This window comes from Vanacampus margaritifer, chromosome 11 (genome assembly GCF_051991255.1).
Source record: "Vanacampus margaritifer isolate UIUO_Vmar chromosome 11, RoL_Vmar_1.0, whole genome shotgun sequence".
In the NCBI taxonomy this organism is placed as follows: domain Eukaryota; kingdom Metazoa; phylum Chordata; class Actinopteri; order Syngnathiformes; family Syngnathidae; genus Vanacampus; species Vanacampus margaritifer.
Genome location: NC_135442.1, coordinates 12831772 through 12843342, shown reverse-complemented (window position 1 = coordinate 12843342; position 11571 = coordinate 12831772). Strand labels below are relative to the sequence as shown.

Genomic DNA, 11571 nt, shown 5'->3' with positions numbered 1-11571 from the left:
AAACATCTTGACGGTAGGGCAGCTAATCTAAAAGATTAACCCCAAATAAAGCTCAGATGTTCTAGAAGGCTTTTCCTGACATTTTTGCATTGACATCATAAATGACATCATGTACTGAAGAACTGGACGTGCCGTCAAAATAGATGGACATTTGAGAATCAAACTGGTCAAGAAGGCTGACAGCAGCACTGAAGGAGCTGCAAACATCCTTGTTTTATTTATTTATTATTTAGTTAGAATTGGATCCTTCATCAAGGTGGAGGGATTTAGCGACAGTTCCAAATACCAGTAATTGTTAACTTGTCACAAAACCTTCACCCTATTAGAAAGCAAAGAATGGCAGTAAAAGCCTACTAGAGCATCTGAACTTTATTTGGGGTTATATAAGAGGCACTTTAAATGATGGCAGGTGTGTGCTGACTCATTTAACATAAGTTTGAATGTGATTTGTTAAATCTGAACACAGCCACATCCCCAATTTATACAAGGTGTGCATTTTAACAGAGGTGTGTAGACTTTTTATATCACTGAATGGCCTTGTTGTTTTTCTGCTGTGCGATTTAAAACTGGCGAGTAAAAAGTAGACGGTGTAGAATGGCAACATTTCAATGGTTAGGAATTCTGCCTAGCAACAAGTGACCATGAGAAGGTGTTGATACTGAACCTACAATTATATTATACAGTATTCACTCTGTTGCATTTTTATAATTATGAACGATAGAGAGTAAGTGCTGTATGCGTGTGTATTGTGTTTAGTGATCCACTGTTGCAAGCAGAAACTGGAACGTGTGATTACAGGGACCTCTGCTGGTCCCTTCATCACTTTACACAGCAAAGGAGGACGTACTGTCGTGTGGACACAAGTGCAAGTTTAAGCTGTCTCTATCAAATTTGCCGTTAAATGTGGTTAATAACAGTGTGCATGATTATTGGAGTTGTGTCACGTAGAACAATGTCAGTATGGTGTGTGTGTGCATTCGGTTGTACAGAAAGGCAACACAGCTTGACCATATGTGACTTTTTTTTTAATTTCGTTTAAAAAGAATACACTGCCACTACACAACTATCATCAGTGAAGACTACAAGTTAGTAAAAATGATTTTTTTCCTTGTATATATATTAATCATGTCTTCTTACAAACATCACAATCAATGCAACGGTCTAAATAAAAATACAGTCGTACAATAGCAGTCATAACACGTTATAGGTGTAAACAAGGACCTTGTGACGATTTTTAAAAAATACATGTTTAGGTTTTTTGACAGCTCACAAAAGGTTCAAAGCTGCCTATTGTACCCTGCAAGGTGTGTGCGTGTGAGTGTGTGTGCGCGTGTCTGTGTGTGTGTTTTGATCCACAATTTCGATTTTGCATACAAAAATCAAAATTCCGAGATTCGTAGGGTTCCATCATGTCGCTGTATCAAAAAAAATTAAATAAAGTTCACATTCTTCCAGAAAATAGACAAGAATAAAATAGATTAAACAAGTAAAACTTTAAGGCTTGATTCTTCGTTGGTATCGCAATATTTGCTGGTGAGTGACATTTTAGCTTCTCAAATAGCATCCGTGATGGAGCCTTGCTATTTTCTGACATTGTTACATCAAATGTGTAAGCAGCCTAGACAGTCAAGTACCTAAAACAGCACAGTATGTACAATATGAGACATAATATTGGCGCTATGTACAGTTTTCTCTCAGACTTTTGGCAAAAGTATCTTTTGGTGTTTTCTCCCCTGGTCAAACTAAATCAAGTATTTGTCTTGCCCCCACAAACGAGGTTAAGGATGCTTGTTTTCATTGATGGCCCCCGTTTCTTTTATTGTCCCGCCTCCCAACAATACTTTGTGCTGATGGGGCAAGATCTTTATCACCCGCACGCCTGTTTGTACAGCGCAAAAAGAGAGAGGATTTGGCCTGAGGTGGCTCTATAGTTCATTCTCTAATGGGGCAAAATCAGCCCCGCTCTCTTCCAAAACCGTATCACAGTCTACGCAAAAAGGTTGCAGAAATCTAGACCAGATATGAACAGGATCACATTGAAAAAGACATTCAGGCATATGGTCTTTCAAAAGTTTTCCCCCTCACTGCTTGCTATATAAACATGAGATGCTTGTACTTGAAAAGATTCCTGTGGAAAGAGATGCAACGTTGAGGTGTAAAAAAAAAAAAAAAAAAAAGCCTTGCACAGTGTGTGAACCTCTGCATGTGCAAAAAGGTGCTCTCCTCTCGACCCCGAAAATGTGACTTTTGCCGGTGACAAAGAGCTGCGCACGTCGTATAAAAATGTAAAAGTAGGCACTTGTATGTGTGGCATGCACTCGCATTATGGCACTGGTTGAATGGGAAATGAACTACAGCAAAGTTACTGATTGGCAGACACACAAGTATACTAAAACTCTCTCCAGTTTGTAAAAACGTCTCCATCATTTGATTAAAACCTTAGATTTAAAAAAAAAGATGTTACTTAAAAATGGAACATATGATTTCTTTTTGTCAAGTAAAAACATGTTTGCCCAGCATTTTTTTGAATATCAAGAACACACAGTTTGTTTCACATTTGACATGAACGCTTGCCATTATTGTCCCAATTTGTATTTTTACATTTTTGTTTCGTTTACCTCCGCTAATGTATTTAGTGTCTGTTTCTTTTATTTCATACAAGATTAGAAGGGAGGGACATGCACCAAGTAAGAAATCATTTCATTCAGGTGCAGATCTGGGATTTCTTTTTTCATATCATTATTTCATAACAATTCCAATATCAGACAATTTTCTACAATTTCCCAGTGAAAAATCTCAATGGCGAAGATCTGTGGTTCGATTTATTGACTTGCCCCTTCAGAAGTGTGTGTATGTGTGTGTGTGCTCTCCCAGATGTGGTTATGTGGTACATGCATGTGCTCGCCGTCACATGTTCATACGGTAAGGTCATCCGACCTGGCCTTACTGCTCGCTTGGCTCAGTCGGCTCAGAGGTCTGCTATCCTCTATCGTATCCGAAGCCTTCCTTCCTGCCTGGGCCAACGCGCCCCCTCCCTCCCTGGTGACTGCCCCCTCCACCTCCGCATCGGCACCCTGCCACTCTCCACCTTCCACCCCCGCTGGCGGCGCCCCCTTAGCTGCATCCACCTGCTGCAATGTCTCAGTGGTCTGGGTGTAGGAGGGCAGAGTCTCGTCGTATGTCTTGGGGATGTCCCCCATAGGCAGCTCCTCCTCAGCCTTCTCCTCCAGCCCGTGGAAGGGTGGGGCCCCTCTGCCGGCCTCCATGCCCACTTCCGCCAGTGGGTAGAGGTGTGTTATAGGGGGAGCTTTCTCCTCATCCAAACGCCTGTAACCTTTGGCCCTCTGCAACGAGGACACTGGCAAAGGGGGCAAGCTTTTTCCTGGCGGCAGGGTGGCCGAGCCTTCGCCCTGCGCCGGGCCGGGGGCCGGCTTGCGAAAAACAAAACGAATCTTCTTGAGGCCCAGGTGGCTGATCTCCACAAAGTTGAGGAAGAGCGAGACGCAAGCCACGGCCAACATGAAGATGATGAAGACAGTTTTCTCTGTGGGGCGAGACACGAAGCAGTCTACGGTGTTAGGGCAGGGCCAGCGGCTGCATTTGTACAGCGGCAGGATGCGGAAGCCATACAAGAAGTACTGGCCTACCACGAAGCCCACCTCAAAGAGTGTCTTGAAAATGATATGGCAGATGTAGGTCCGTAGCAAGGTGCCCTCCAATCGGAACTTCTTGCTTCCTTTCGTGCTGGTCTCCTTTGTGGTGCGGACGCTCCCCTGGTCAGGTGCCAGCGGGAGTCGCTCCTCACTCAGCTCCTGTTGCCGGCTAAGTTCCGCCTCCTCGCGTTCCTTGCGCTTTTCCTCCATGTGCACGTGGTGTACGGCGTGGCCCACGTACACCAGCGACGGCGTGGACACGAAGATGATCTGCAGAACCCACAGACGGATGTGGGAGATAGGGAAGGCCTCGTCGTAGCACACGTTCTCACAGCCGGGCTGCTGCGTATTGCACACATAGTCGGACTGCTCGTCGCCCCACACGAACTCCGCAGCCGTGCCCAGGATGAGGATGCGGAAGATGAAGAGAACCGTGAGCCACACCCTGCCGATCACCGTGGAGTGCTCGTTGACTTCCTCTAAAATATTTCCCAGAAAGCTCCAGTCACCCATGATCGGTCCGTAGCACTGCGGAATAAAGGGTGGGGTAGGGAGACACATGGAGGGTGCAGACGGGCAGAGAGGGTGGGGTAGGCAGGCCCGATAAGTGGGGTGGGGAGGGTTGAGGGTGTAGGGGGCACACATAGAGTGTCAAATGTAAGAAAATGTCGAAAAATTGGACTGGAAAAAACACAAGTGAAATTCCAAAGATATTGTGTCACCAGATGATACCGCTGATGACTTCAGGTCTACTGCACTGAACTTTTGTCCATTGGGAACGTAAAACTAAGCTTCAATCACAGACAAGCAAAGTTCTTTGAAAATGAAAGTGAGTCAATTAAACTATACCAGCATGGTTGGTTATCTCATTGTGAAACAGTTCACAGTGCAAACTCTGACTACCACAGGCAGCGTGCTACATCTTATCGTCTCAGCAGTCAAACAAGTCCAAACCACAACAACTAAACTAAAACTTAACATGTAACAAAAAATAAATACATTATTAGCTCGAAAGCCGCCGATCTTCCATATGCTCGCATTTACATTAAATGTAACGAACGAAATGGGCAACTTGCCACAGCTGCGGCTCCCTCGAAGTTGAGTCCTGTCCCGTTCTCTTGGCACCCGGCGGGGAAAAGTGAACTTTTTTCTGCCCTCTTTCCCACCTAAAGCCCTGTCCTTGTCGCCCCACTGAGCAGATGTGAATGAATCGGCTCTGATGGTTGGTTTTGAGTTTGCTGCGATGTTTAAGCTTGGAGCCAGACGGCCTTTATTTGCCGGGGCGACGTGTGGTGACGCAGAGAGACAATAGGATCAACAGAGCCCGAGCGGGGATGTATGGGGAGCAGGCCTCAGGCTGCCATGGCAGCATGGACGCCGCACCACTGGGCCACCGGGTCCAACGCACCACAGTGGTCCCGACCAATTTCCTAAAACATCCTGCATGCTGTTGCTGAGCCTGCGGTTGTTCGGCCATGCCAAATGTTAGGGACGTCATGTCCGGATGAAGGAGAGCGGTTGTCCTCGGGAACTAGCAGAAGGGAGCACCACTGATTTCTTTGATGGAAATTAATGAAATATAAATAACCAAGCCGACAACAAAATGTACACAGTTGGCTTCATGGGTAACATGAGTGTTATTATGGGTATTTTTTTAAAAACTTATCATTTGTCCACACACAAACTCTGTTTTAGAGTATTAGTCAAAACCAAGGCTAAGTGAAGCGCAAGATTCTTAGACGAGATTATGTCAATTAGCACCAAGACTCCACAGTGATGTTACAATGTCAAGACCAAGACTTAACCAATACAAAACAAGGTCAAGACCAATTCAATACGAGACCAAGTCATGATCAAGACTCTGAGGAAATGAGACTATGTCAAAACCAAGATCAAGGCAATATGAGACCAAGTCAGGAACAAGACTTGAGGCAAACCCAAGACTCAGAGAAGATACACCTTGTTAATACCAAAAACTAGATAATAAAAGACGGAATCAAGACAAGGATTCTGAGCAGAGGAGAGCATACCATGACCAAGACAATACAAGACTCAGACTGAAACGGAATAATTGACAGTCCATGTCAAGACCAAGACAAGGAGATGAAAATATTAAGACTACGACCAAAGCAATACGAGACCAAACCTTTTACTGACAAAGGGGCCATTTCAGTTCTTATGAAGTCCTCTGACGATCATACTAAATTTATGGAAAAATGCAAGGAGCAAACAAACAAAAAAGTATTATATGCTATCATAGCATTTTTTGATAAAACGTTGTTGGGCAGTTTCTTGGATTTTTCATTTTTTTAAGCAGACCAGAATAAATGCTCTGGCAGGCCATATCTAGCCCATTGCCCATAGGTTTCCCACCCCTGCTTTACTTGATACAGGTTTATTAACATCATTGGCTATTTGGATGAGTTTCTCCTCAAGGATGGGGGGAGATTTGAACATTAGCTGTAGAAGAAGGTCATTGTGACCCATTAAAAAAAGATAAATGATGATACAATCCAGTATTCATCAGGCAGAAGCCCGTCCAGCCTCACTAGAGAATAACAGCATTGAGATATTTATACAGCAACATTGCGTGAGTTTTCACACTGTGGGGTTTGCAAGCCCTCTCAATTGTGTGTGTGTGTGTGTGTGTGTGTGTCATTATATTAGCTGGAATGTGTGGAATGTCCACCATTGCTGAAACGTTCCGGTTTGGCAGCTTGGTCAGATGGTTACAGTTTGTTTATGATGCCTGAATACACGTGCACACCACTAGTTGTCACCGCCTACACGTTACGTTGAGTGTACATCCAATGGAAGTTTGGATTTTACGTTAGTTAATATTTTAGAAACGTTTGAAAAAGGGAAAATACGCCACAGTACAGAGACCTGGGGCACACCTAAAGTGACTGGGGAGGGTTCGGATGAGAAGGACTTTAGCTGGATGAATTGAGTGCAGTATTTAAGGAATGAATGGAAGCCGAGGCTGATGGGGGGAAGCTTATTGAGGAAGATGTTGTGCAAATTAGTGGCAAATGACGCCCTCAGGTTGAGGAGGATGAGAATAAAAAGGGAACAAAAATCAGCTGCTTTTTTTATTTTTTTTACAGAAACTTTCACGACTGTGGTGTGGGGGAAAACAGTGGAGTCCAGTGGCTATTTTCTTAAGAATTAAAAAACAAAAATGAAGAGTTTGGAGTACTGAAAGAGTGATACCAGTGAAGAGAAGAGTGAATAGCGGATATAAAGGGAACCAAAGATCTGGATGTGACCAAGGTTGTTGGGAGAGGTTCCAGCTGTGAGTGGAGGGCTTAGATTTATGGATGAGATGAGATCAGATTTCAGAGTATTTTTTTATAAAGCAGTTTTCTATCTGTTTCTACGTAAAAGAGCACAAGTAACTGAACCCCTTACTGTATGTTTTCCATCCAAGGAACAAGAAATTCATGGTTAAGGTGCTGTTTGCTAGACATTTTGTCGGACTATGCACTTTAAAAGTACACTCTAAACTTAAAGTACAGGTGGTCTTTGACAAATGTGGGAGTGGCAAGCAATTTGAAAAAAAAAAAAATGCAAAAGTGAACCATGAAAAAGTGTGTATTCATCTCTCTCATCTCTTTTTGCCAGCAGTGGTGCATGACTCCTTTGAGAGAACACTATGATCATCTCGCTAAGCTCCGCCCTGTTACCGCTCAGCCAATCACATTTGCCTCCCCTTGTGACATCGGCAGCTCGATGAGCTAAGTCCACCTCCCAATGTATGCGCTTCATTGTGCTCCACAAGTTGGATTCCACTGCTCAAATTGTCTTACGGTCTTGTGATATTTCTGGAAAAAGACATTTACATTAAGCAAATAACGGCACTTTTGAATTGATCCTGAAACGTTAACAATTACTGTCAATTTGAGGTTCACCTCATTGAACTGTATAAAGAAGTGTATGTGAAAATTAAGAAAATGATCCATCCATATTGTGTCATGCTAGTCTATGTTCTAATCCTCATTAGGGTCATTGTTGGTAAAATGGAGGCGTATACCCTTGACTAGTCGCCAGCCTAGTAGCCTTGAGAAAAACAGCCATTCACACTGACACACTTACAGACAATTTAAAGTTGTCACTTGTTAGAGGGATTTTTTTTTTCAGATTTTGCCATTTTGAGTTGGGATGAAAACATTACTAACCCTCAAAGGCAATTGATAGTGATACAGTCCTAATCTTACACCCCCCCCCCCCCCCACACACACACACACACAAACCAGGAAGTAGTTTAAAACTACAGCAAATATCATACATAAATATCACTAAATATTACATGATTTGTTTTGTCAATTTGTTTGTTTGAGTCCCAATGGAACTGTTCCCCCTCTTCCAGAATCAAAAATGGAACAGTCTAACCAGGAAGTACAAGAATTTGGCACTCCGTGATTCTCTTTCAACATTTTCTAATCAAATTTGATTAAATTTGGTACTGTTGTAAAAACATTTTGTAATGTTAAAAAAGATCAGATTTTGCCAAGTCACAAAAAAAATCCCACTATGATGTAACTGTTCGACCCACGATCAAAAATACACTCCCTCCATTTTACATCATCCTTAAACCAACTAAACATCGGATGTAAATATACACACTGCAAATAAAGTGCTGTTGTCACTTACGTTCAAAGCAATTTATTTTTGTCGTTTTCAGTCAAAATAGAAAGATGGCTCCGCCCGTGAATGAAAATGGTACAGGCCCGTGTGTCAAATGTAAACATTTTACTCTACACAAATCAGGAAGTAGTTTATGAACTACACTAAATATCTGAAAAGCCCACATCCTCCCTCTCTTCCGGCCCACAGGCAGGCCTGTGTTGTGTCGGAGGACGGCGGCCATGTTTGGCGCTCTGGTCTATCCACCGGGTTTCCCTTTAAAGAGCCGTGTGTTGGTATAGCGGACGTTTGGATGCTAAGCCCTACAGTGGGCGCATGAATGGAACTAGGATTTTACACAAAGACATGATGTCATGATGCAGGGCGTGGACGCTATTGAGCGCGTGCAGTGAGGCGCGAGGCCAGATTAGACCTCTGAGGCAGGGCACTTACTGGCCGCTGACCAGAATGCTAACACGCTAACAAACATATCGTGGGGTGATCTGCCTGCAGATCCGCGCTGCCGGCCGCTTCCTGCTCGCAGTGGACTCTTTGTAAGACAGGAAGTGGCGGACATCTTAACTCATGTGATTACTTTATTAGGCGAAAAGGCATCTCCTAGCTTTGATTAGTCGCAGTCAGGGGTGCATGTTTTTATCCATACATCCATTTTCTTAACCGCTCATTCAGAAAACAAAATTGTGAGTCAGCACCAACTCTCTCACTCACTCTGTGATTTGTGTGTGTGTGTGAGTGTGTGTGTGTGTGTGTCCACAAAAGAAGACATTACATGTTATGTTTAATGTTTATAAGCATTTTTTGAAGAATTCTTTGGGCTTTTCTCCCCCATGCATTTCAAATGGCATCGTAGGTTTTCACTATTCTTGGAAAGTCCCTTTCCACCGCAAATAGCGGCGGCCGATTTTAGAGTGAATATAAAAGTTGTCTAAATACATATATTGCTCTAGCCTGGCAAGCCACACCAGCTTTCTTGAAAGAGAAATTGGGTCTGGACAGGCGTCCATAGACAGCGATTCGGTACGGCCGAAAACAGGTCGGCCAATCAAATTTGTCTATTTGCGTGACGTCGTCTTCACTCTTCAAGTTTTTCCCGCAGCAACGACATCATTCACAACTGTCTCTCTTTGGCTGGATGTTGAATTTTTACTTTGTCTCCGAAGAAAAAAAAAAAAAAAGACTTCAACGAGTCACTTTTCTGACGTCACTCCGCTCTTTGTTCATTGGTTCATTCCACTGTCTGTTAGCTCAGGTTTGTCCGGCCTCAGAAATGTGACTGATAGGACGGTTGACCAGACTCGCTCGCGGCTTTGAACTTCCAGGCTAATATTGCTCCACCTTCTAATCGAATCGGTGGTCAGTTATCGTTTTTGTCAAACATATTGATCGGTGATCGGACGAAAACTATTGATCGTGTAAAGCAAATGACCAAAACACATCTGCAGCAATCTGCACACACTAATACATTTAAGAATCAGCATCTCTAGTGAGTTTTAATTATTATTATTATTTTATAATGTTATACAGTTATGTGCTGTTAAATTTCATAGTATTGATGCTTTCCAATAATGGCGACGTGATTCAATATAATAACACTCTTGTGTTATTCAAGCATATTAACGTCCTATTAACAAAACACGGTGACATCAATTTAGCTCTTTCATCCGAGCTTGCGGCGCAAATTAAGAGCAGAAAGGTTTTACAAGATCATCGTTTCTGGCGTCTATTTAACCTACTTAGTGACCTGACCTCCACTGTGTGCGCGCCACGCATGTACAGAAAGGAAGCATTCACAGTGAGATTTAGAAGATGCTATCGGCCGTGACCTGAGGGCAGCGCTGAGCCCCCCGTGACACAGCGCAACACTGAGACCTCGGCGCTCAGGTTTGTGCTTAAAGACAAACAGATATGAGCTTGTTGGTTTAGCTTGAAAACTGAATTGTGAGTGCATGCGTGTCTTTGTGTTGGCCGTGGACAAAAGCCGTCTATCTCCGCTCTTTGTTGCGTTTTTGCTTTCTTTTTCACACCACTCATCTGTTTGGAGCCACTTGTTTTGTGTTTTCGGGCAGTGGCGCAACGAGACGGCCATGTGATTGCCGTCGCACGGACTTTCTCACCTGCATCGCCGGTTCCAACATTCCTATGTGCTGACCCCTCACTTCCTGCATATAGCAGCTTGTGCTTTCCTGTCATAGTGCGCGGCCCTTGGGGGAAAAAACATAATTTTTATTATTGCTGAGTAAATACTGGCAACTCCACGTGACCTTGTAAAGGTTCAGAAGTGTGGAAAATGAATGGATGCATGTACAATGGCAACTCAATTAAAATCAAAGTGTCAGGAATACGTTTTTTTGTTTTTTTTGGCTATGTGGTTCCCCCTACAGTTATGAAGCAGTATATCCATTTATCGTGGAGGATACCTGCCAGGCGCCTGCAATAGTTCAAAATAAACAATTTAAAGAGACTTTAAATACACATAAAATATTCAAAGCCCCCAAAAAAACGAGTTTGGAATATACTCTTTTCAAATTTGTTTTGCCTGCAGTTTATTTTGGGTGTAATTAAACTTTTGGCCACTAGATGGCAGCACACTATTTTGTTTAATACTGTGTGCATTTGAATGAAGAAGAGTGAAAACAGAAAGAAGGCCTATTTCCAGCTGAGACTAATTTTGATGAAGATAATTGAATGATAAATCCTCTTCAACCCTGAATTTTATACCTACAGAAAGTGTTGGCTCTAGGTTAATTTTACACTCTAAAAACAGTTGGGTCAAAAGTAACCCAATTATGGATAAAAAAATGGACCAATCCAATTTGGCCCAACTTTCTGGTTGTTTTATACAAAATGTGCTTTTTTTTTGGACCCAAGTAAATGATCTGACCAATATTTATGAGTTGTTTTACACTAAAAAAAAACAATTACTTGACTCAAAATTGGGTCAAATTGACCCAAATTGAGGATCAGTCAATTTTTTTTACCCATAGTTGGATTATTTAGGAATATATAGTCAACATCACTGAGCAATGCCCAGCGGGCATTTGCCATACACGCTGTAACAAGATACCAAAGAAGTATAAATGGGGTATTTCTCTATTGCGGATTTGACTTATTGCATGGTTGTGGATGGTCTGTGTGCTTAGTGGTCTCATGATGTGTGGTACACTCGGGATGACCAATGCAGCTGACCACAGACGTACAGTAATCACTTCAGTTATTGTCGAAACAATCGGATAATTGTCTTACATTTTGGAGCCTGCAGCGAATACCTCAT

General features: G+C 42.8%; 1 protein-coding gene across 9 annotated transcripts in view; it reads right to left on the bottom strand.

The window, feature by feature from the left end:
• Positions 1–1029: 1029 nt before the first annotated feature.
• LOC144060007 (gap junction alpha-8 protein-like) overlaps positions 1030–11571 on the bottom strand; it is a 32191-nt gene continuing 21649 nt past the window's right edge. For 5 of the 9 annotated variants that reach the window (XM_077579078.1, XM_077579076.1, XM_077579077.1 and 2 more), the window contains 2 exons: positions 10415–10501; positions 1030–4181 (listed from right to left, as the gene is read on the bottom strand). In XM_077579078.1, the coding sequence (XP_077435204.1) occupies positions 2916–4181; positions 10415–10465 (1317 nt within the window). In that variant the 5' untranslated portion in view covers positions 10466–10501 and the 3' untranslated portion in view covers positions 1030–2915. Of the gene's footprint in view, positions 4182–4729; positions 5649–6288; positions 7478–10414; positions 10502–11571 lie in introns of those variants that run through there. The other 4 variants (XM_077579074.1, XM_077579081.1, XM_077579080.1 and 1 more) reach the window with 3 other exon arrangements.